The sequence below is a fragment of the Pantherophis guttatus genome, chromosome 1 (assembly GCF_059756535.1).
Source record: "Pantherophis guttatus breed Tessera chromosome 1, ASM5975653v1, whole genome shotgun sequence".
NCBI lineage: Eukaryota > Metazoa > Chordata > Lepidosauria > Squamata > Colubridae > Pantherophis > Pantherophis guttatus.
In genome coordinates this window covers 117,290,581-117,317,024 of record NC_142063.1, presented here as the reverse complement: position 1 = coordinate 117,317,024, position 26,444 = coordinate 117,290,581, and the positions used below count along the sequence as shown (strand labels likewise).

The window sequence follows — 26,444 nt, the reverse complement described above, 5'->3', positions numbered from 1 at the left end:
GCCTCCCACCAGCCGGTACGCTCTCAGAGGGGCTCCTCCGGGTGCTGTCAGCCAAGCAGTGTCGACTGGCGGACCCCAGGGGGAGGGCCATCTCTGTGGGGGCACCCACTATCTGGAATGAGCTCCCCCCGGAGATACGGAGGATCCCGGATCTGCGCACTTTCCGCCGTGCTCTAAAGACCCTCCTATTCCAGCAAGCCGCACTGGCCTAATTTTCTCCCCTTTCTTTTAAATTTTTAAATTGGAATTTTAATTTGTTTTAAATTATTGGGATTTTTTAATTGTCTTGGGCTAAATTATTTAATTTAGTTTTAATTATGTTTCTAACTTTTGTATTTATGTATTTTATTTTGTGCCTGTTCACCGCCCTGAGTCCTTCGGGAGTAGGGCGGTATATAAATTTAATAAAACATAAAACATAAACATAAAACATGAGAATATCATTGTCAGCCAAGAAAACACATGGCTCTTCAACCCAGAATTTTAACTCAAGGCATAAATGACCTGTTCAAATTATCTTACTTTGAACACATTTTGCAGACTTCGCTCTTAATGCTGGGGAAAATGAAAGAAAAAGAAGAGGACAATCAACAGGAAGGTGATTGGACTCAATTATAGTGGCAATGGATGTTATTATTGAAAGAACTGTTGGGCCAGGTTAGGAACAGATGGTCATGGAGAACAATCTGTCCATGGAGTGACTACGTATCAACACTGATTTGATAGCACATAATCATAATATAAATCCTTTATACCTTTAAAATGAAATATAAAATGCTAATTATTATTTATCGTAATAATTCAGCAAGCTATTATCATCTCTTTTTTCTTAGTGGTAAAGGAACAGTCGATTAAGGGGTCAAATTATAATAACCTCTGTAAAATTCTTCTGGAATCAATGATTTCACATTCATCCCGCCATATTTATTTATTTATTTATTTATTTATTAGATTTTTATACCGCCCCCTCTCCCGAAGGACTCGGGGCGGTGAACAGCCAAAATTAAAAACATACAATATAAACAATTAAAATACGTTTAAAACAGAATTAAATCTAAAATGGCTCCCCAATTTAAAACGCCTTACCCATACCCCTATAAATAAGACGAATTTAAAATTTTAAAATTTAAAATTTCCACATTTAAAAAGGGGGAAGATTTAGGCCAGGCCAGCTTGATAAAATAGAAAAGTCTTAAGCGCGCGGCGGAATATAATTTTAGACAGTCCATATGCAGTGTACGTTATACATTTTTTTCCAAACAACAAAAGCAAAAAGAACTAGCTCCTAGTTATTTTAAATTTCGTAAGTCAGGGAAGTTATTTGTTGTAACTTTCCACAAACATTTAGGTGTTCAGTTGTGCTATTAATTTCAAATCTGAAAATCAGTGAAAGATCTACAATTGATGCTGATGTATATACTATCCATTGTTGTCTTGCAGAAACAGGTAATTTTTCAGAGTTTTCATATAAGGTATATACTTGCTACGTAACTATAATTTTTATTGACAGTGGGTTCAAGCTAGCATAAAACAGTTCTGAAGTATAAAAAAAGATTTTATTAATGTGTATGTACAAATTTACATAGCCATAAACTGGAGAAATACAAATGGCATCCAACCATAAACCGTCCTTTCTTTCATTTTACAGAAAATCATTATCACTTGATTTAGATTTTTTAAAAGCAAACGGAGAATTAACTCAGACATTCATAGGTTGAATAAATATTCAGCCTGGCTTTAAACACAGAATTTCTGCTGGAATTCAATGACACGGACTTAAGAATTAAATACTGAGAATCCCCCACCTCTCCTCCTCTAGCAGGTATCTATCAACTGGCAGCTGATTAGATAGGGCTTAAACACAGAGTAGCATACAAATGCAGGTCTTTATGAGAGGGGGCTGTATTGCAACTGATCCAGGACTATGCAGACCACTCAGCTATTGCTTGGCCAGCAACAAAATAGCAAGCCAGCAGTTTTGTATACAAATGAGTCACTTGGCTCCTTCCCTCTGAATATCCAACAGTAAAAACATGGCCCTCTTCAATTCAAAGAGTGCAATATGGCAGCTACATAAAAGGGATTTTCCATCTTGTTTTAGCCACACCAGTAAAACTAGTAGGATGTTAGGAGCAGCAAAAATAGGAAAGGAACATTATTTTTAATACAATTAATGAAAATGCTCAGGGGGGAAAAACGAATAATTTTGCTAAACCCAAAGAGTTGGCAAAACCAGGAATGAAACAAGGGATTCAAATCCTGAAATGCTATGTTTGATCTAATTATAGCTAGACACATTACGGTACTTGAGAAAGCAAGAGTAGAAATGTGGAGTAAGAAATGGAACCAGCCAAAGTGCATCAATCAGTTATTGTTATCCGTTCCACCAGGGAACTGGACAGAATGGTATGTTGGCTGCCTGAAATGGGAGCTGCTTAACATAGAAGTATCAAGCCTAATCATCATTTCACAGGCCTATTTGCCAAAGTATATCTCCAAAAGATTCCCAAGTCCAACAAAATTCTCTCTCAGGTAATTGAACTGAAATAAGTATCTTCAAAGTTACAACAGATCCAACAGTAAAAGGTTCTAACTGTACAGGTATGGTTTAAAAAAAGCTCATGTGTTTGAAGTGGCTTTCCGCCTCTTGAGTCGAGCTCTCCAGTCTTCAGGCAAAGCCTCAAAATTGGCATTTCTTTCTGCCATACCACTGTAAAAAGAATAGAAAGGAACATTACGATAAAAAAAACCAACTACATAATATAAGATCTAAAATCAGAAGAGCATTTTTCCAAGTGTGCACCAATTTATGAAAAAAATGTATCCTAAGTAATGAACATTTCTTGCATACAGTACATATTGTTTTGTTAAATAACACTTACGTTGAAAAGCAATTTAAACACAAAAGCATCCTCCATTTTTGTTGATAAAACCATGTGAAATAACAGATGCTGCCTCCAAATTAAGAAAAACTGAACTGAATCAAAGTATTTTATGGTGCATGCGGTTGGGTGACAGATGCATCATACAAGCTTTTACATACCTGATTAATTGCTGCTGTTTCCATTCTTCTATTCGTTTCTGTGACATCACTTCCCGATCTTCATCACTAGAGCTGGAGTTTTCTTCCTCATCCAATTCCCGTTGAATACTCTGCCACTTCTTTACCAGAGATGGCATCTTTGTCTTCGTTTTTTTCCTCTGTAACAAAATATTCAAACACCAAAACCGTTTATTTCCTCTTAGATGTTGCCTAATTCTAATCTGCTTTTAAAAGTTTGTATTATTAAAACACTGATAACTGAAATAACGAAAGGCTGTTTTCTGCGCATCCCTGGCTTTTAAGAAAATAATCAGCTCTTGATTTCTCATCTATAAATAAATTGTAACCTGTATAATGCTTTCAGGATAGGTGTATATTGTGTCTCTTTGAATTTTCCCAGAACAGGGAGATGTTGAAATGAAATGGTGAGACATCCCATTTCCTCCCACTTTCAAATGACCTCCAGAATAGTCCAGATGACTGCCAAATTGGGAACTATATTACCAGGCAGCAGCGTTGACTTGGATGAGAGAATGGATTGAATTAAGAAATATAAGACTATTAACTTTGGAAAGACACGATTTACAACTGGGATGGCACGCTTTTTTATGGTATGGCAGAAGCAAGATGCATACGTATTTTCAAAGACATTACGTAAGAAATGCATTGTTATTGGTGTGGGAGAAGGTTAGAGATAAATATTATTTGAAAATACCAACATGGTTATCAACAATGGAAGCGTTAATACACCCAAATATTCTCAATTTTAGAAATATTCTTAGATATAAGGATATACTAACAGATAAGGGGGAATTGAAAGGGAAACAAATAGAAGAACAAGGGATTGAGATGGATTGGTATACACATATGCAAATATAAACAAGATATGAAAAAGATGCAAAATTATATGGTTTTTATTCAGAAATGACAGATCTGGATAGGATACTCACAGGAACAGATGATAAAATAATTTTTAAAATATATAATTACTTACTTAGTATTGAATTAGAAGAAGAGCAGGTAAAAGAAACAATGATAGCCTGGGCAAAAAAATTTGGATATTCAATTGAGCTAGATAAATGGCAGCAGCTATGGGAAAGGAATTACAAATTAACGATGTCCACAGCATATAAGGAGAACCAATACAAAATGTTTACAGGTGGCATATGCCACCTGAAAAATTTGGTAAAAATGTTTAAAGATAAATCAGCTAAAAGTTGGAAATGTCATCAGATACCAGGATCTTATTATCATATGTGGTGGACATGTCCAGAAATTATTGGATTAAAATTAAAATATGGCTAGAAGAAATGCTACAACAACATATAGATTTAAAACCTGAGCTGTTCCTACTGGGTATCCTACCAGAAAAAATTAGTAAAGAAAACGCATATTTGATTATACATGTAATAGTATTTGCGCAAAGATGGAAAGCAAAGAAAATCCCTTCAGAGGAGGAAGTAATTAAGAAAATATTGGACTGTGCAGAAATGAACAGATTGACTTTGATAATTAAAGAAAGAGAGGAATCGGAATATTTTAAGATATGGGGACAATTTTACCATTGGTTAGAGAAGATATATATATATAGAGTAATGTTGTAATAAAACAAGGGAAAAAGGGTGGGGAGAACGTTACAATAAATGAACAGATAATACCAAGATGTGATGAATATAGGAGGAGTAAGAAGACATAAAAGATGTGCGCAGATGATATACTGAATGATTGATTATGTATTTTATGTTTGTTTGTCTATAAAATAAAAAAAAAATGATTTCAGAATAGTCCAGATGATCCAGAAGAATACTATGATGGATGAGATCAAAATCCATTGAAAGGTCAAAGAGAATTCCCTCTGTCATCATAAGATAGTGATGGCGAACCTATAACACGTGTGCCACAGGTGGCACGCGTAGCCGTATCAGTGGGCACGCTAGCTCAGCTCTGGCGTGCATGCGCACGCCAGCCAGCTGATTTTGGGGCCTTCTGGGCCCACCAGGAGTAGGGAAACAGGCTGTTTCCTGCCTCCGGAAGGGCTGGGGATGGGGTGGGAAAGGCCCATTTTTCTTTCTTACCTGGCTCCAGATCCTCTCTATGCATCTGCGGAGGGCGAAAACAGCCTTTCCCACTTCTTTGGAGGCCCTCCAAAGACCTGAAACGGCCCATTTCCCAACTCCCGGTGGGACAGGAAGTGACTTTTTTGCTATCCCAAGCCTCCAGAGACTCCTTGAGAGGCTCTGGAGGCTGGGGACAGCAAAAAAGTCACTTCCTGTCCCACTGGGAGTTGGGGAAATGGGCCCTTTCAGGCTTCTGAGGGAGTGGGAAAGGCTCTTTTCACCCTTCCCAGATGCATAGATAGGATCTGGAGCCAGGTAAGAAAGAAAAACGAGCCTACCAGGCCATCACGTGCCAGGGGAGGGGGGGATGCCCACGCATGCGGAGGGCAGGGCGCATAGAATTACAGGTGTGGGCACCTGCACACGTGAACCTCCCCCGCCCCCCCTCTCCTGGCACGCAATGGCAAAAAGGTTAGCCATCACTGTCATAGAACAACTAAGATTATCTCTATTCTTTGTCCAAACTGAAGCCAGTTTGGACTGGAACAAGATAATTTGCTTCCTCAAGGGCAGCCCATAATGGGGAGCTCTCTGTCACCTCAGCCTGGACACAGGTTCATGTCCAAGGGAGCCAAGGACAGTGTCTTCAGAAAAGGCTGATGATGCCCCCTATAGAGTCATTATGACTTCTGAAGGTCATGTTTTGTTCATGACTAAGATATCTTTAATAACTTTCTGGCTAAAAGTTACAAGCCATTCTGGACAAGGTTCAAGAGGAAAAGTGGTGGAACATTCTAAATATTGGATAACACAGCCTATCTACCTTTGATATCAAAAAAGGAAAATTGATCCAGTCAAAATAAACAATAAATTACCCAATACCCAGCTAATTAATTCTACATTGCTGATTCACAGACACAAAAAAGATAATGTGTTTTGTTTCAAACATATTGGAGTTCAGAAATTCTGAGCACCAGGCTAGTATCTCCAAGATAACTGAGATGAGACTTTCCCCCAGGTTGTTAGCTCCCATGCCAAGACACTATTTTCTCAGTACATTACTATAAACTAATATCCCAAAACAAACAACCAAGTTACCTATATGAAATGCTACCCAATGAACAAGTAATAAGATCAGCTTAGTAAAATAACGCACATTTCTATTTATATGCAACTCATTCCATTTTGGTACATTCAATGACAGAAAATTCAAACTTATGCACTAACCTTGCTACCTCTTCTAAGCTTTTTTGATTTCTCCAGAGGTAATGACTTTGGAACATGTGGAGGTGGTGACTGAGGAGGAGGAGGTGGCGGTGGTGGTGGAGGCGGTGGTGGCAGATGTTCTGCAGTGGCAGGTGGAGCTCCTGGTGAAGGAACTGGCTGTGTCGTGCTGGCAGGAAGTCCCCCTGAGGCACTACAGTCTGAATAGCCTATGAGAGCTGGCTGTGGTACTCCAAGGTAACTTGATTGTAAACTCGGTCCATGGGCTTGTTGGCCTGAATACACAATAGCATAAAGAATGAGAAATATCTTAACATCTCCCACACAGTTATCAAACCAAAGCAGCACCTGAGGAATGAAACTTACTTCCACCTACTACTGACTGGCCATAAAGCACCGGACAACTTCCAATAGTTGCTGCTCGCTGCACCTGTCCAGCATTCATTTCGGAAGCTTTTCTTTTTAAAGGTTTAGCGGAAGTTGTGGATGTGCTGGTCTCAGAGTTGGTCTGGAAACAGACAGAAGGAAGTCAGTTTGAGGCTTGTGAATCCTACAAACCTTTAACAAGCAATTCCCATCGTTCTTGTACACTGTTTAATACATTTGTGAAAAGCAGCTACTGCTACCTGCAACAATAGATACATCACCATATGACACTTCCAACTACTACAAACAGAAATATAGTCCAGCTGCCTTTTGAAAAAGCACCTTTGAGACAACAGTGACCTGGATGATTGAGAATCTCCACAGACAAACAGAAATGTTTGTATTATGACTGGATTACTGTACTATTGTCTACAGGACTATCTTTGAGGTTGGAGAAAAAGCAGTAGCCAGAACAAAATGCCGAAGCTCAATTGCTAACTATAGTTTGCCCGTTCTGAAGGCATTGTAACTGCTGCCAATTTGCTACTGTGCTAAGTCCAAGATACTTATATTAACAATAAAAAATATCATGAGTTAATACTTTATGGAACAGCTGTTCCATAGCTGTTTTGTACTTGCTCATCAATTAAGGTTTAATGGGAATATCCCTTGAGAGTGTTACTTGTACCAGTGATTTGTTACAAAGACCATTTATGCTCTGTACTACTGTGTTTTAACTGTTTTATTTATTTTAAATATAGAGGGGACAAAATTTTGTCACTCTTATTAAAACATTTAAATTATTTTAACATTTTGTAAATTAATTTTAAACACAATCTACTTTAGGGTTTTTTTAAATAATGGGTGAGGTACAAAATAAACAAATAAATAAATGCATTGAACTGATAACACAATTTAAATTAGAATTCATCTCCTTACACACAAATGATGCTCCTCCTAAGCCCTGAATAGCATAAACCAGGGGTGGGCAAATGTGGCCCTTTTACAACCTGTGGACTTCAACTCCCAGAATTCCTGAGACAGCCAAGCTATTTCATGAATTCTGGGAGTTGAAGTCCACAGGTTGTAAAAGGGCCACATTTGCCCACCCCTAGCATAAACGCAAGCTCTTCCTCCAACTTTCATATCATTTCTTAGAAAAAAACAGTATTCTTTTTCACAACAAAGTATGTACCAATTCAAAATTCTTGCCCAATGCAGCAACATAATTTACATAATTCATTTTGCATACATAGGTGATGAAAATTGTGTTTTACTTCCTGATGTGGCTTTGGGAAGACCATACACTACGAATGACAGAGGTCAAATTGGTTTCACAGTAGAGAACAGATATAATTCATACTTCAAGGACTATTAATTCACCTGGCTGTTGGCAACAGCTGGTCGAAGGAGAGGTTTTAGAACAGCATCTTCCTCTGTTCCTGGTGCTGGTGGCTCTTCATCTCCCTCATCTTCCATTTCTACTTCCTGTATTTCTCCATCTTCTCCAGGAGGTGGGGGCGGGGGAGGGGGTGGTGGGGGTGATTCTGGAGGGGGTGGCGGGGGTGGGGGCATTTCTAAAGGTAAAGGGGGTTGCAGTACTGGGATAGAGGGCTGAAGAACAGTCCAAAATGGACTGAGAGGCACCAGAGAAGCAGCTCCGGCTTGACTAGAAAGAGATTCTTTAGAAACAGTACCTAAAAGAAAAAAGTTATATATAAAAGTTTTAACTAGTTTGCTTTGACATTTTATTGTTTCTATTATTTTATGGGGCTTTTTTTGCCAAAGGCAACCTACTTCTTTTTCTTTAATTATTTTTTAAAGACAGAGAAAATGAAAAAAATAGTTGATGTGGAGATAAAATATTATTAAGTGTACAAACAAGTTACTGAAGTTCTCTAGTTAATGCACCATATATCGTTGATGAAAAATTAATCAGAAAGACAAAATACATTAAGCTATTTTTGACAATAAGAAAAAGAATTTTAAAGACCTTTTGAATCTCTGCCAGTTTCCACAATTGTTATTTAAAGATGCCATTAAAAAGGGGGGAAATGAGTAAAAACATCATGTTTAATTTCTAACTGTTATTTTCTGACTGACATATTAATCTTACAACAGTTCATTGTTTGTTTGTTACAATGGCAGTGAAGAGACTTATGACCATTTTTCACTTACAACCACTGCTGCATCCTGATGCTCATGTGATCAAAATTCAGACATTTGGCAATTGATTCATACTTATTGCTGATGTATTCTATTGTACCGATTATAAACCTGTTGTCCTTACTTATATCTCAAATGCACTCACTCATATTCTAAAAAATTATCATCTATATTCAACAGGGAGATTGGTTTGTATTATTGTGGTTTCTCCATGTCATTGTCTTCTTTGTAAATCCAAGTTATGTACAGTATGTTACTTCTCATGTGTCTATGTTGTCCATTAAATTTCTTAAGGACAGAGTTTTCAGTATATTTATTCATAGCGACTTCAATGTTAGCTGCTGAATATAGTACTTTGGAAAAACTTGCCAATTCTTCTATAATTTCTGATGTCTGCAGCAATTTTTTTTATTGTTAATAATCTTTTTTCTAACCTGATACAAATTTCCCTGATTTATTCACATGTTCGAAATTCTTTTTTTAAATCTTCTTTTGTAGTTTTCCCATTTCCAATGAACTTAATTATTGCAATTCTTTCATCAGCAGTTTTTCTTTTGGATTATGTTTTGCAGTTTTATGCATTTGTTCTAATTCTCTTATTTTGGCATCCAATTGTTCTGTCTGTTCTCTTTTTGGATCAGTTGCTAATTCATGCTTTGCTTATCTCCCAAGTGACAGCATCAGAAATTCCTGGTGTTCTGTTTATTTTGAAGAAAATTTTCAATTCCATTTTGCATAAAGCCAGTTTTGTTTAGTGGTTAAGCAGCAGGCTAGAAAGCAGGAGACTGAGTTCAAATCCGCCTTAGCCATGAAAGCCAGTTGGTTGACTTTGGACTAATAATTCTCTATCACCAAGATATGCATCAAGACAAATTCCTTGTGTGTCCAATCACACTTGGCCAATAAAAAATTCTATTCTATTCTATTCTATTCTATTCTATTCTATTCTATTCTATTCTATTCTATTCTATTCTATTCTATTCTATTCTCAGCCCAACCCACCTCACAGGGTTGTTGGTTTGGGGAAAATAGGAGGAGGAAGTGTGTTGGATATGTTTGCCACCTTATCTGTAAAAATAATAAAGGTGGGATACAAATAAAATAAAAAAATTCTGTAGGATCTTGTCATGGAGTAGCAATCTATTATTCATCTTTCATTTGACAGATTTTTCTTCCAGAATGCAATGTTATTAGAACTAGATCGTAATCTGCATATATCATTGCAAGAATCTGAACTTCTTTAATGAATGATTTTGGAACCTTGGGGACATAACCATTATGGAGTACAACTGATTTTCTCCCTCGAAATTGTCTAAATTCATATCTAACACTCCACATGTATTTCCAGAGATAAATATTTCACCCTGTTCTACCTCTATTAACACTTGGAAAAATGTTTTTAAAATTGTTCTTTATTTTTATTTGGAGTGTAGATGGAGGCATATATGGAGATATCTTACCTTCTTTCCATAATTTCAAAATTAAAATCTTTCCCGTTTTAGTCTTCAGACTGATCCAATACCTGTCAAACTGGCAACCTGATATAAATTGCTATTCTGTTTTTCTTGGGTTTTCCAGCGACTATGTTCTTGTCCAGTTTTCTTTCCTTTAACATATGACCATGTACTGGAGAGAACCGGAAGCATCGTGGCGAGACCAGCTGGAAAAATAGCGGGCTCAGACGAGCTCCGCGAAAATCCAGCCAGACAAACCGCTATCAGGGGGTCTTTGCACCAGAACCGTCCTATAGGGACAGTGAAGAAGGAGAAGCATCTTGGAAGACCAAGAGGAACAGGCAAGTTCCTCGAAAGGTTGGAGGCAGCTGTTCAGACCGGTGGCAGGGATGCAGCCATTGTAAAATGACCGCTCTGAAGCTGGGGCAACCGGACTAAGTTTTTGTGCAGGAGCGGTGTTTGAACGGAGTGGTGGTACCGGGTGAGTGATTAGCCAACTCACAGATAAAACAAAATTTCAAATTGGATTAAAAGGTGTCCCGGAGCTGAAATGAGAGGCTAATTGGCACTTGGGAAAGTCTATGGAGGGAGAAGAACAAAGAGGAGGCTAAAATACTAAAGCCCAAGAAAGTTTTTGTATCTATAATTGGATTTGGAGAAACTAAAAATAATAAAAGAACCCGAGGAAATTTTTTTATGTGGATTTAAGTATTTTTGACAGCTTTGACATTTAGTTAGTTTGAAAATATTGTGGATTTGAGAGAGACATCTGCTGGCTGAAAGTGAATACTGCAATATTTACTGGAAGGAAGAAGGGAAAGTACAGCTGTGACCTTGACCACTAAAAGATAATTTGGAAACTGTGAGAACTTTTAAGGAGTATCTGTCTTTCTACATTGCTTGGTCTCGATTCTCAATGGCTGTGGAAGATACAAATATTTAATTTGGAGTGGAATGGATAAATACTTAAACTGGACATTATTTGAAAACAAAGAGAGACTATATGGATTTTAAATTTTAATTAAATGTGACATAATTTAAAAGTTTTAACACTTTCTTAAATTGGCAATATGGAGTCTTGGATGTGTGAGGAATTAATTGACATGCTTAAAAATATGTATGAATCACTAAAGGGTAATAAAAAGTCAGAAATTTTGATGGAACACATAGAACAAGAAATAGGGGAGAAAGTGGCAAAAGCAAGCATAAATGAGGAGCAAGAAAATAATATTGAAGGAAAAGGAATTGAATGCAAAAAGCAGTTAGATGATTTCAGTGGGATTTACAGTGGCAAAAAAAGAGTGGATAGGGGGAACATCCCCCCCAAAAAGAATCAATCAAAGGGTAAAGAGGGAAATAGTGGAAAGAAATTAGGACAAAACTTGGGGAGAACTATTTGAATAATATATCTAAAAGTGAGAAAAAGGAGTCAGAAGAAAAGATATAATAAATATAAAAACAAAAAAGAAAAGAATAAGTTAAGAGAATGTGGAAAAAAGAGAAAATTATTAAGAAGTGGAATTTTGGAGAGACCAAGAGAAAATGGTTAAAGAATGGAAGACCAGTGGAAAAGAGGAAGGGAAATAAGATAAATATTAGTAGATTTAAGGGAACTGTATTAATATTATTAATTGTGGATGGTCAATTAAGTTAAAGGGTTTTAATGTAAGATTTGAATATGATGATGTATATTGTTTATAGTAAAACAGAATAGCAGGTGAAATGTGAAATGGTAATTTGGTTTAATTTTGAAGACAATTTTAATTAAAAGACAAAGTTGAAATGTTAAAAAGTGGGATGGGGATTTTGAGAAATATATTCTGTAATGGAGAAATAAGATAATTGATGTTATTGTAAGAGATTAGGAATTAAGGGCAGATAGTGATACTGTTTATGTATTACGTATTCAGAGAAATTAAGGTAAATCAAAGAAGTATGGAAAAAGAATATTATGGCTGAAATTGGAAATATGTAAAATGAACTTGGAAAAAAAAGAGAACAATATGGTAGAAGTTGAAATAACAAGATATGGTGAAAAATGATTAATTCGTGATAAAGAACTATATAAAAGAGATGAATATGGAAAAAATAGGGAGATTGGAATAGATTAAAAAGATTAATATATATAAAATGTATAAGATGTGACCTGGTCAACACTCTGTTCATAAATATGTATGATGAAAGAAAAATTTAAGTAAAACTTGTTTACCCAAAAAAAAAAAAAAAAAAAAAATCCACACGACCATGTACTATTTTTATGTGAGTTTCTTCACCTCCAATATTAAAAAGCATCCAAATAACCAGTCCCCAAACTCTAAAATTAAACTGAAAGAATTCCTGCAGAAAGAAATCTAGCTTCACATGGATATATATGATGCATGAATTGCACACAATGATGAAAAGAATATCCTAGTTTATATACAAAGGAATATTATAGATAACACACTCTCATTTCAGTTTACCTTTCAATGTACAGATGAATACTTAAGCATACATTTCCTTAAGTAACTACTCTTTTGTGTTAAATATGGTTGGTCCCCTCTAAAAATGCCCCCCCCATTAGTTTTCTTTTAGCAGAACATCCAGGTGTGTACCTGTAGCATTATCAGCAGATTCCTCACCAGACTCAGTTTTCTCCTTCAATGCTTGTTTGGGAAGAGCTTCTGCTTTATTCTCTAGGATTTGTCCTTCCTCCTCCTCCTCCCCATCTGGGAATTCCCACTGGGATTCGCCTGACTGCTCGTTAACATAGAAATAGCGTCTATGATCCCTAAATCACAAGAAAGAAAACAAAGCTTTACTCTCTTCACCCCCCACACTGACACAATAATGTGGTCCTATCCTGTGACAGTGGAATACTCTCACAGGAAGAACCTCTTATAAAAGGACTGCTGTTCACAAAGGCAACAAACAGCTTTGAGGAAGAATTGGCAAGGTGAGCTTGCTCCAAACTGTTTGTGGTGCTGGCTCTGTGATCACAGCCCTGACCCCCTTGCTCCAAGAGTAGGGGGTGAGCGAAACAACTCGCTTGCAGCTGATATGAAATTAAAGGCTGTGTGAGGAAATAGACTTTAAAGGTAGTCTCAGGATTCATTTCCTTCCAGAATAGCAAAAGAGAAACAGCCCAATTTATGAAAGATGGCTGCTCCCATGGACTGCTGCAGTCACATGTATGATACTCTTGGTGTCAGACATAGTGAATGGCTACTGAGAGGGAGAGGATCTGGGAGCTGAAAAACAAAAGAGCAAAGATTTCAAATAAACAAAAATAATCAAGAAAGCCAAAAATAAGAAGAAATAGTTTGGTCTGACCTGCTGGCAGGAGATAGTTATCTTGTTCTTCGTTGAGATCCTCAGGCAGTGAGCTTTCCATAAGGACACAGACGTTACTTGGGAGCGTAGTTCCTGAGATCCTGCAATGTGCACAGAGCTCTCGCATGCGCGACCCCCCAAGCCCGCCCTCCTTAGCGCATTTACATTCGAGAGTAAACACCAGCTCTGTCCAATCGCGGAATCAAATCCATTTCAATACACTTAACATAGACTTTATATTTCTCCAATTTTTGTGGCTGGCTCAAAATCTGTATGTGCCAGAGGCTCTTTGCCCGCTCAGCACCGCTAAGTGCAGCTGGTCTCAGTCTCCAGACAGATGACGGCAGGTCGGTAGGTGGTGATGATCACAAATCATGTCTGAGATGTCAAAGGTGAAAGGTGAAAAGGGGAGAAGAGTGCGTACCTGTCCCAGTGGCAGGACCAGCCTTTAGGGGCGGCGTTTATTTCATATTGTTTTAGCTGTTCAGCTGCATCTTGTAATTTGCGTTTGAGGTAATTTCCTTGGAGAGCACCTTCCCGCCAATCTGCAATTCGAGTCTGTCAGAGAGATAAAGACACAGAATAATGAAAAATTTGCAGACAACTGGCTACATGCATGCCATATTCTGCTGAACTCTAGAATTTTATACAGTGCCAAGCCCTTAGAATAGGAAGCAGCAGTAAAGATAAAGCTTGTAATTAATTATAAACATTACATAATATCCATTATGTCTGCAAATAAAATATTGTCTTAAATAAAGCCAGAAGCTGGTGGGGGAGGAAAGGACAAGGGAAGAGAAATAGAGACTGCTATTCATGCCATGGGACTTGAACTTCCTAAATTCTTGTCACACCACAATCCTTTCATGTATATGGCTTCCTATATTCCATTTTTTCTTTTTAATAAAAGGTAAACCCTGGTTACCTCAGTCTGCAACAGTAGCATGTGGAAGTTAGAGATCGACTGTCTACTGATGCCCAAGAACTCCAGCTTGCTTATCAACATATTGGCCAGCTCTCCAATCTGAAACTGCCAAAAGTAAAGCAAGCAAGAGGTCAAGTTTTGGTTTGTTAGTCATAACATAAAAGACTATTGCAATGCTGACTCTGAAATGTACAAAGATCCATGATCTGAATAGTAAATCTCAGCTGAAAAAATTTGTGACTAATGAGGACCAGAGTAGAGCCAATCAATCTTAGCCAAATATTTTTAAAAATGTATTGTCCTGAACCTTATTGCCCATGTACTTTTATTTTATCCTGATGGGATTATTTAAGATCTTATCTAATTTTAAATATGTATAAATCAGTAATCATCATGTCCAATGCAGACTTTTTCACCTACTTTGCACAAAAATGCTGTTATTTCATTATTCAGTACTGACAATCACAAAAACTGCAATGCTTAAATAAAAGGATAAGTCTGTATGTTTCTTATTACTAATAAATACTTCCTGTTATTAATAAGATTGCCTATTTCTTGTTAGAACTTGCATTACACCTTCACATATCAAATGCCATTTGTTTTTAAATTCCTGTAACTTTTTGGGATGCAGCAAAGAATATGTCTAGAAGTATTACTAGAAGCAGTTAAAAATAATTAAAACTTAAAAGATTCAGAGGTATTCTATGATAAAATAACCTACACTAGATTAAGTACTAACAATGACTTAAGGACAAATTCACACATGCACACACAAAAACACAGAGGTTATAAGAAAGTTCAGTCTATAAGCTACATCATTATAAACACTCAGATAGGCTTATATTCTGTACTTAAATTTGAGGTTATAAATGATGAGACTTGTATTGTTTCAGGTCATATCACTTTACTTAATGATATGAAAATGAATGGTCAATATGTGTCAGGAAAACAAGATTTGCAAATGATATAAAGACATGATTCTCTCTTGACTATAAAGCCTATTTTAACTCACACACCTTTAAGTCCTGCTCTTCATCTTCTACCTTGAAAACCCCTTGTGTTTTCACTTTGTCTTGAAATTCTTCCATGTCTGGTCCATGGCCCAAGTTGTCATCAGCCGTTTCTGGTTCTTCCTTCACAGCTGAACAGAAAATAAGAGTAGTGACTATATATCTTACTCTCTACTTTCATTAATTAATTAATTTCATTAATTTCATTCAGTCACAGAATACAAGAATCACAGAAGAATGTAAATTACTTCCTTGTAATTTAAACCAGTTCTTTCTTGTTCTATCTTCTGAAGTGACTAAATCCTGACTCATAAACAACACTTTTGATATTTGAAAACAACTACATTTGGTTTCCCTGAAGCTTGTTGACTTCTGTTTATTATTCCAGCCTATCAAAATCTTGACTGTATTCTCCAAGGTGGCTGTTATTCCCTCAACCTAGTGTTGTCTGCAAATGTGATGATCGCATATTTAACCCTGAAGAGCACAGGACCTAGAATGGAGCCCTGAAGTATAGCACTGGGTATTTCTCTCCCGCTTGATACATGCTCATGGGATATTATTGTTCAACCATCTGTATATCCATCTAAAGGTAGCATAGTCCAGCCCATATTTTGTTATTTTCTCTACCAGAATCTCTTGGGAGACTTTGTTAAATGTTTTGCTGCAGTCAAGACTCTGTCCATTGCATTCCCCTGGTCAACTAACTTATTGGGGAAAGGAAATTAGTACCAAAGTTAGCTCTTGCCAAGCAATAAATGTTTTAATAAATGTTTACAAACTGAATTTTTCAGTAATCTGTCCCAGAGTTTGCCTGGTACCAATTTCAAGATGACATGTAAATAATTATGTTTGCCCTTCTTTTTTTTTTTTTTTTTGAATGTATGTACAAAATCTGCCCTTTTCTACTCCTCTGGAACTTTGGTAGCCTGTTCTCCATGATTCCTCAAAGATCACATACACACAAAAATAACATTTGCAAGTTCCTTTGAGGTTATTAGCTGCCTGACTGTTTGGGTCCCTTTAAACAGATTTCCTTGGGAAAAAGAGTAAGAGAAAGAGTTGAGAGGTTCTGCCATTTCTCTACTAGATATTCCTCTATCTTTTTGGAGGGTTCTTACTGCTATTATCCTTCCCCAAGCATTTCCTCTGCCCTATTTAAGAATTCCCCATCCTCCCCTTAAACATCTTTGTTTCCGAATAATTTGGCACAGGTAGACAGAAAGACATAAGCAAACTAAGGTTAACCAAAGATCTGAAAAGAATCTTACCAGTTTCTCCAGGCTCAGGACTATCTTGGCCTGTCTTGCTAGACCCTCGGCTTGTAGATTCAGGACTAGCAACTCCAAACAGCTTCCATTTCCCTTGCTTTGGTAACAACCGCCGTGTTAGATCTGATTGACTTGCATCAGAAAGTGGACTGGAGCCTGAAACACTCCCATCACCTTCTTCCAAAGCTCGTAATTCTGCCTATAAAAATGAAACATTATTTCAGTATTGGAGAATTCATTGCTCCTACGTATCTGCCTTCAATAATGAAAGACTATATGTGTAGAACATTCTATTATACTTTTCATATCAACTGCTGTCTAATTGGTCATATCCACTACTTGTTTGTAAATCTCTAATTACTTCCCCCACCCCAAAGACAGGGAATTTGATCAGCATAAGCCTCCACAAAAGTACATATCCTCTTTGATTTGGAGAAACAGGTCTAAATATGCTGTTGGCATTTTATTGCCAAGGATATGTATCTTAAAAGATAGAATTGATAACAATTTTCTCCTAGAAGGCAAATCTAACACACATTTCTTTTAGATGCTGAAGAACACAACAGCAAATTAATCCAAAATGGGATTTCCCTTTGTAGAATCATGGAAAGATGTTATAGCTTTTCCTTCAATGCAGTATCTGCAAGTAGATCCTTTTCCTCTTAGTTAGCTACAACCTTGACAAAATAATTCCTACATAATATATAACCTACCTTCTTCCTCTCCAACACCATTTCCAGTTCCAGAGTGTCTTGCTCTTCTTCTTCCTCTGCACTTTCTCCTGATTGCACCACACTACACAGGTCTTCCTGAGAGGGGTCTTCCCCAATATCATGAACACCTTCCAACTGCTGATCAGAAATGGCTGTTGTTTGTTCTGTCGTCACATCTTCTTCCATCAATGGCTCCACCTCTTCTTTACATATAACCTTCCGCCTCCAGCGCTCCTCTTCCTCCTTCACTACCTCAGGAAGCAAAGGAGCCAGCAGAGATGCAGCCACTCCCTTTTTCTCTTCTTCACTGCTTGATAGTGCCTGGATGCCTTCATTCACCTCCTGTGAAGTTAAGATTTTTCCATCAAAATATTAACTTCTTCAACTATGCCAGACAAAACATTCAAAATCACATTCTAAGAACTACGAGAATACTTGACAATAAAGAGCCAATCAAGTATTTCAGACAAAGATCACAAACCGCACTTGCAGTATTTAGCTCTGGCACTCTGCTCTCTAGACACTCTCCAGTCACTTTGGACAGTGAGATAGGTGGCATATAAATGTAATAAATAAATATTTATCTTAATTTCTATATTTGGTTGTGTTCTTTTTACCATATTCATTCAAAGTTTGAAAACGTACAGTCAGTAGATTAACAATGCACAAAACCCAGAAATACCAGCTCAGAATTTCTAACTCTAATCCCACTTTAGGTATGAAAGCCAGCTGGGTAACCTTGGCCAGTCTCTCAACCCAACTTTCAGCCCAGCTCATTTCACAGGATGGTGTTTGTGAGGAAAATAGGAGGAAGGAACATTGTGTATGTTTGCTGCCTTGAGTTATTTGTAAAAACAATAAAGGTGGATTAAACATATAAGTAAATAAATAAATACTTCAATCTAAAAAGTCTTAGGCCTAGGAAAGAAGACTTTGGGACTGAGTCTGAATTATGAACTTGTTGTACCAACATTTCTCAAAATCTGGCTTGTGATTCTCAGGGTGGGAGAGGGATATCTGAAAATGGACAAGATTGTCAGAGGACCTTTCTAAACAAGTTCACCATTAAAAAAAATATGTAGAATGCAAAGCAACCTAAGAATCCTAACTCCACCACCAGTTTCTTTAAAATGTTTTAATATATCAAGTTAATGACTATTATTTCAGTATGTCTGCATTGGAAAGTGCCAAAACCAAGTTGCAGCCTACCAATCTTTTGCACATTGCAACACTTACAGAACAATTTAAGAGAAGTTGATTTAAGATGAAATCTTTTAGTTTCCCCCAATTTTAAAGAATGAAAGTGGCTGCTTCAAATTAAAACCAGATTTCAGAAATGATGCAGAAGTAAGCAGCTCAGCCCTCCTGTTAAAAAGAAGATTGAGGAGGATTCCCAAATTATTATTTTTTATGGTTGTAAAGTTCTATCAGAGTTTCATGGAAAGATATACACATGCATACTATTATTTAAAGTGTTATACCCATTTATTGCTTAACTGTTACCCCAATGATATCATTTCTGTTGGGGGGGGGTGTCACAGAAATTCATGTTAACATTTTAGGATCATGGCATCACAGAGTTTGAGAACCCTGATACATGATATTTAGCTATGAACTCTTAGCAACCTAATTTATATAAGTTGATTTTGTACAATATCAAGTACTCCAAAGTGTGAACTATCCATTCTAGATCTGAAAGAAAGAAATCAGAGGTATATACAAACTTGAGGAAAGACCAATAAAACAGCAGGCATTTTTTATGGAAATGTTTCATTCAAATTGATACTGACCTTTCTCAGCTCACGTTTTGAAAGAATTGTCCTACGTCCAATACTACCAGCAGCAGGAACAGCAATGGTACTACTAGTACCACTTCCACCTTTCCCCTGAGAACTGATATCGACAGCCACCTGGTAGCTTTCATCAGCCTCTGTTACAGAACTAACAAAAGAGCAGTTTTAGTAAAGGTTTAGCTTAAAAAAACAAATCCAATTTAACTTCTGAAATTATTCACTTATTTAATTTTACCTGTGTTGGTAATGTTCGAGAGTCTGGACTTGTGTTGCAAGATACTGAGGTAGTTCCCAAGTAACTTCATTTGTTTGAATGTTCCAGTAATAATAGCAGCCTGTGTTTTCATCCCAAACTTCCTGCCAGTCTCCCATTTCTACTCCCACTGTGGGAAAAACCAAACCCCCCCAAATATTAATGAGCAACTTTGCCCTTTATTAATCAGCAATTAAGTACAGACTATACTATTGAGCATCTCCATATTTCTCCATACATGTATATTAAACAGGGATTGCAATTGCATTTGCTCCCTATCCCCCCTACTCCCCACCTTTTGGGTATATCCCAAATTGTTAAACGAGACAAAATTCATAAATTACTTTTAATAATCTTTCAATTTCAAAGCCAATCTGGTAAAACTCTGCATTCAGCCTCATATAAAAATACCAAGTATTCTTAGTTAAAGAGAACAAAGGACTTTAATCAGTCTTTATATACTAGCAGATTTTATCTGAATAATCCTTGATTTAGATGAAGAAATGGGTTGATTAATAATCCAGAAGGCAGAAACAAAATTCAAAACAATAAATAAGAAAAATAGATTGGAAATTGAATAAACAAAAATACTAAGTTCTTCTTTAGGAAAAATAAAGCAAAGTAACAAGCAAAGGATGGAGGGGATATCTGGTTTGGCAATAGTAGATGTGAAAATGATCTTGAAATTATAACTGATCACAAGTTGAATATGCAGGTTAACAAGGCTGCTAAAAATACAGATGCAATTTTAGGCTGCATCAATAGAATTACAGTTACCAACTCATGGAAAGTAAATTAATTGGATCCCACCTCAAATATTGGGTTCAGCAATGAGCACACTTTTAAAGGATTCATGAGCCACGATGGCACAGAGGTTAGAGTGCAGTACTGCAGACTACTTCTGCTGACTGCCAGCTGCCTGCAATTTGGCAGTTCAAATCTCACCAGGCTCAAGATTGACTCAGTCTTTCATCCTTCTGAGGCCGGTAAAATGAGGACACAGATTGTTGGGGGCAATATGCTGACTTTGTAAACCGCTTAGAGAGGGTTGTAACGCCCTGTGAAGTGGTATATAAGCCTAAGTGCTATTGCAATTCAGACAAATTGATAATGTATACAATGTATACAGAGAATAGCAGTATTTATTAGGGAGATGGGTAACTAAATCTTACAAGGCAAGGTAGAGAGACTTGAATATATTATATCCTTAGAAAAAGTGACCTGACCAGAGCTTGATAGTATTCTTCAAGTAATACACACAATAAAGCCCAAGAGTTCTTTATCCAAGAGTGCAGTATACAGATTAATAGCCTTAAATCATAGGGAAGTGCAATGAACAGGAAGATAGATCTAATGGTTTAAGTGATCCTCCCAGTATTATCATCTATCATAAACTAGCTATAATGAGCTCACCTCCTGCCAATGAGCACTGAGTGTCATATTGCCATGCAGCTATTTGGTCTGTTCCGTTTGCAGTTACCAAAACCTGACTGGTAGCAGACTCCTTGGGTTCTGGCCGTGGAGGAGTTGGCGGTGGAGCCGTAGTTGGCACAGTGGCCTCAGGAGGTTGGGAAGGAGCAGTAATTGCATCTATTTCCTTGAAAAAGTAGAAGACGACATATTTAAGAACATTTATTTAATGTCAATCTGGAAGAGAAAATGTTCAATCATCATACGAAATGTTTGAACAGCTCCTAAAAACATTATCCCTCAGATGCTTTCTCTCTTTTCTTGTCTATTATAAAGTACTACTGTGAATTTTTTTGATCTTCTACAGTAGTTCAAGGACTAAGTCAATTAATGAACCAAAATTACATTCCTACTAACCGCTAGAAAATTAGCCAGAGTACTATCGATGTCTGTTGAATTATTTCCATTTGCATCTGCAGATTGTACTGCTTTCTCAGTCATCTCACTGTCCTCTTCATCACTGTCCGCATATGTACCAAGCAAACACAAACCACCTAAAAGAAAAGTCAACATTATCATATTTGGCATTCCACAACAGCAACACATTATAATTATCCAAACAGAAAATTCAATATCTGAATTTTTTTACAGGTCCTTATATTTAGCCAGACAACTTATTACACAGAACTCAACAGTAATTTCATAATTGATTTACAAAATGTCTGAAATAGATTTAATAGTTCTACTATCATAGCAAACACTTCTTCTACCAAACCTGAATCCTGAAGATATTTTGAATTTTTAAGTATGAATCATACTAGTTCATGTGTGGACCACATACAGCTTTTCCAGCCCCTATTTTGTAGTCCCAATAATTTTCCAAACTACATCATAAAAAATTAGCTGAAAACCCACAGCATGAGTTTTTGTATGTTTAAGCAAAAAAGTGAAAATGAACTTTTAAATCCTTGACTCCAAAAAAGGGTAAAACAAGTTTAACCCTGCTGTAAAATTAATACAGTATTACCAACCATGCTTTTTAAAAAGAAGCCCTCTTCCCCTAATAAAAAGAGAAAAAATGGAAATTATAGCTTCTGTCTGCAAAAGAATGGTCCATACCCCCCTTAACCATGATTTACTCCACCTTGGTTAATTATAAAAATGTATGCACATCTAAGCCAAAACCATGGTTTACAAATAACAATGGAGTTTACCCAATATGCTAAACCAAAACAATGCAAATTACATTATGACCTTAGATGCCAGTGCAGTGTAGTTGTTAATATTCACACAGGAGTGGAAAGATCACTCTCAGCCATGGAAACTTACTGGATGACTTGAGACAATCATCCTCACTCAACCCAAACTACCTTAAAAGGTAATTGTTGTGAAAGTAAAATGAAAGGAGATCCCTATGTAAAAACCACATACTCCTGGAGAAAAGATTACCGAATATATAAATATAACATATAAATAGAGAGTAATGCTGTTTATGGCTTCACTTATGTTTGCCCTCATGTAAAGAGTGAAAATGCAATCTTTTCATCTGAATCATATAAAATCTGTTACAGCAGCAAAGTCAAATTTGGGATTTGATTGGGGAATGCCAAGAACCACATAGGAAATCAGAATTTTGCAGATTCTTGAACTTATGCCGCTGATACAATTTTAACTCCTTGCAAAAAAAATGTATGTGTTGATGGCTTGAATTGGATTTTAAATAATGTTGCTGTCACCAAAATATTGTGATAGAATTGTGTGAAATAAATTTTGGGAACTTTTTCAGTGTTACATAACTTTTTAAAAATTCCTAGTCGACATATTATAGGTGCTTTTCATGGGTTTTATCTTTTCTTTCATACATATTTCTTTTGATTTAGATTTAGTTATTATACTTTTCTTTATTGCTGTACACTATTATGAATCCTTTGGAATTAGGATATATTGTAAATTTTGAAAAATAAAATTAGTATTTGACAAATTATACTGTGAACATTAATATTATTCTGGTTTCAAAAATCTGATAGAAGACATATCTTTTAAAACTGTTACTATATAATAAAAAATTACAAAGAATCTTTTTTCTCATTTATTTAAAAGGAAGTGTCTTTATTTTAATCAATTCAGAAAAATAACTCCAGTATTTAATCTGTAAAAATCTTGTATCCAACTTGCTTTACACAAATCAGAGTTTAAAAACAGTTTACAGTTTGGATTGATAGCAACTAGATTGCTGGGACTGTCGTCATTCCATAATGCAGTTGTAAAATGCAACACCATGTAACCTTGCATTGCTTAGTAATAGCAATCCCAGGTACTATCATTACCCAGGACCGCATGGGTTAAGTGGGTAGAGGCAGGAGTCCTAGATAAGGAGAAGGGAAGGGGTGCATGGAGTGTGGAAAGCCTGGTGAAAATTATGGATGTGCTGGTGAGGGCCATGGGCAGACACTGGGGAGTGCAGGCAGACTAGCAAGGGCTGCAGGCAGGCATTGGGGAGTGTGGGTGAGCCAGTGAGGGCAGCAGATGAGCACTGGTGACCAAGGAACTCCGTAGTAAGAAATTGTTCCCATTTATTTTTCTCCTCTGGAGAAAAATCATTTGTGACCTTTCCTGCCAGCTTCCCCACTGACTTTTCTTCTGGGAAACTGGCAGGGAAAGTTGCACATGGCAATCACAGCTTGCTGAAATGTTGTAATCACGAGCCAGTCATCACAATCATGTGACTGTGGAGATATTGCAAAGACTGCAATTTTGCAGACCTGTTGTTAGTCCCCTTCATTTATAATTTTCAATGGTCGCTGAATGAGTGGTCATAAATCGAGGACCAACTGTATGATTCTAATGGAAAAATGTAAGACAAAAAGTTAAATAAGTAGCATTTAAAAATGTGTTGTATGCCAACAGTGTGACTATAGCTTTAGATACTATTATAAATAGAATTGAGAAATATTGTACCTGTTGGTTTGACCGGTACAGGACCAACCGGCATGTTAGCCTGAGGAGGGTTTGACGCTATTTTTGGGACCTCTTCGGTTGCTTCAAATTCATCTGGAAAAAGTAAACATAAACCATAAACACTTCAAAAGAATATACTCACTGTAAAATAAAAACATGCATTGGTGGTGTCAGAAAGGGAAACAGGCTTCCTGCCTAGATCTCTCAAGAAAAGTAACAATTAAAGGCATAAAAGCAAGGGAACTTATTATTAACAATATAATAGTAATTTTAACTGTTCAGTCATGTCCAACTCTTGGCAACTTTATAAGCAAGTGCTCTTCATGCTATCTTGTCAAGCATAGCTACTTTCAGTTGTTGGCTGTTCATTTTTGTAACACACACAACACATATACAAACACACACAGTTCAAAAAATCTCCACAATTGTATGAGAGGTAGTAATGGGGACTGCAAGAAAACAAGGAATTCAAATTGATACAAGGAAAAACCATTAACAAATTATTCAATTACTTTCCTTCAAGCAACTTTCAAATATATCTTAGTTCTCTCCACCAATGGAAATAAATAAAGTCCATTTCAAATCCAAATGATTGTCTTCAATGATTTTGCTACTGCAAAAATCACAGGAATTTATCTCAATTTAATTTTTTTTAAATTTCAAAACAGCTATACTTTTACTGCTCAACTATTTCAGTCAGCTTCTTTCAGCTACAAATGTTAAAATGTGAAAAATGCACACGCCTAGTAATAATATACTTTTAACTCTGGCTACAGATCATATCTATTGTGCTTGAGTATATATAGACTTTTCACAGTGGGCATCAATTCGTGGGACTCCCTCTCAAGGATGATAGTCAATCACTTGCCTTTTCCTTAAAGATAAAAGACGGACTCTTTAACCATATTTCTGATAGTGAAACTCGTGGTTTTAATTACCGATTTTACTTTTATCCTTATTTTTTTTTAAATGCTCGGTCCTGGTTGACTGAAGCTGCCTGTCAATCAATCCACTTATATAATGTTTCCTATGATTTTAGCACAGTATCTTGGAATCTCCCCCCCCCTCCCTCAATCTTTAATTATAAGTGCTTCAGGATTTCCCTCAGAACCAAAAGTACAAGGCACCGGAAAAGCAAGTTATAATCCCCACCCCCGACATTTTAAATAAAGTCCCACAACATATTTGAGGGAAGATACCGCCATCAATTGTCCCCATCATTATTTGTCTAGGGGTAATTCCGGTCCGGTATCACACCAAGGCCATCCACCACCTCCAGGCGCACGTTATTTCCACATCATCCCCCCGGGGAGAGGGTGGATTTAGAGGGGCGGTCCTTGTCTTGTTCGGAAGTTTGACAGCCTTACTTGGAAAGCCTGGAAGAAGTTACCTTCTCCCCAAAGGCCGTTTTCCATCGATAAAGCGAGCCGCATCGCCGGCCGCCTGGGTAGGTAAGCTAAGAGCTAAGGAAGGCGGAAAACGCGCCTTGGGCTTCCCGAACCTCCTCGCCAAAACAGCGACCGAGGCGCCCATTGTTGTCGTCTGACGAGCAAGCGTTAACACACGCGGCAAAAGGCAGGACGCAGCTATGCGCTCACAGACCAAAAAAAAAGAAAAAAAAAAGGCCGGGGGAAGCCTTAACCCGCAATCCCTTCCATCAGGGGCGGCCGGGGAAGCGCTCTCCCCCCCTCCCCCCACCACAACCCCAAAGCCTGTAGGCCGCACCGCGCGGTGGCAGCCGAGGACTCCGCCGACGCCCTCACCCGCTTCTGACGCCGAGTCTCCGTCCCCCGGCGCCGCTTCTTCCCGTCCCCCACGAGGCCCCGGCGGTGAGAGTTGCAGGATCGGACGGCGCCCCGCCGGCGCCGGCCGCGATTTTTTCCCCATCGGTGGCAGGGGAGCGCGCCGCTCTCGGCAGAGCAGAGGCCCGAGAAGGGGTGAAGCGAGCGCAGCCTGGGCCTACCAGTGGAGGCGGGGCCGCGGTAGGGCGCAAGGAGAGTCGGGATGATGAGGCGGAGCCTGTGCCGCCCGCCGGGCGTCGGAGAGGGTTGGGTGCGGCTGGAGGCCTTGCGCGGAGAGACGCCAGAGGGTCGGGGACGGCGCCGCTCCGCTTGCATTCTCCGCCCGTCCAAGCAGGGCGCGCATGGTGCGTAAGATTGAAGGCTTCCAGTCCCGTCTCCCAAGTTGAGTGAAAATCTCCATGTAAACAAAAGGGACACGTAGGGCGATTAATTGCATAAGTTATTGTTCTCCGTGTTGTCCTCATAATAGCCTTGCCAATAGGAGGGGGTGGGGAATAGACTTCTGCGATTGGCCCAAAGCCTCCCGCTAAATTTCATAGCTTCCAAGTGGGCGCGTTTAAATCCTGCTTCTCATAAAACACTTAATTGGCTGTCTGTTTTTCCATCTAGAGATCTTTTTTTTTTCTTTGCAAATTCTATTGACAAATGGACGTTACAGCAATGATCTTGTAACTTAACACTGTGGAA

General features: G+C 37.7%; 1 protein-coding gene across 4 annotated transcripts; it reads right to left on the bottom strand.

Moving 5' to 3' along the window:
- Nucleotides 1-1,534: 1,534 nt before the first annotated feature.
- Nucleotides 1,535-26,174, bottom strand: FNBP4 (formin binding protein 4). Of its 4 annotated transcripts, none has more exons than XM_034433819.3 (17): nucleotides 25,719-26,174; nucleotides 23,956-24,048; nucleotides 21,415-21,551; nucleotides 21,001-21,184; nucleotides 19,570-19,717; nucleotides 19,332-19,482; nucleotides 17,542-17,883; nucleotides 16,829-17,027; nucleotides 15,564-15,688; nucleotides 14,548-14,652; nucleotides 14,047-14,180; nucleotides 12,905-13,080; nucleotides 8,074-8,387; nucleotides 6,691-6,832; nucleotides 6,328-6,599; nucleotides 3,044-3,201; nucleotides 1,535-2,710 (listed from the first exon to the last, which is right to left on the bottom strand). In XM_034433819.3, the coding sequence occupies exons 1-17, from the start codon at nucleotides 25,840-25,842 to the stop codon at nucleotides 2,620-2,622; spliced, it is 2,895 nt and encodes a 964-aa protein (XP_034289710.2). In that variant the 5' UTR covers nucleotides 25,843-26,174; the 3' UTR covers nucleotides 1,535-2,619. The 4 variants fall into 4 exon arrangements, with proteins under 4 accessions (XP_034289710.2, XP_087737732.1, XP_034289712.2 ...); XM_087881606.1 differs by having other exon boundaries at nucleotides 12,932-13,080; XM_034433821.3 differs by lacking the exon at nucleotides 14,548-14,652.
- Between the last annotated feature and the right edge of the window lie 270 nt (nucleotides 26,175-26,444).

Excerpts from the sequence above, each read along its gene's own strand:
- FNBP4 (XM_034433819.3), bottom strand. The coding sequence starts at position 25,842 with ATGGGGAAAAAATCGCGGCCGGCGCCGGCGGGGCGCCGTCCGATCCTG. Across the intron at positions 17,028-17,541 it reads TGGTGTTGGAGAGGAAGAAG|GCAGAATTACGAGCTTTGGA; the intron begins GTAGGTTATATA and ends TCATTTTTATAG. Across the intron at positions 13,081-14,046 it reads TGGTCCTGCCACTGGGACAG|GGATCATAGACGCTATTTCT; the intron begins GTACGCACTCTT and ends CTTGTGATTTAG.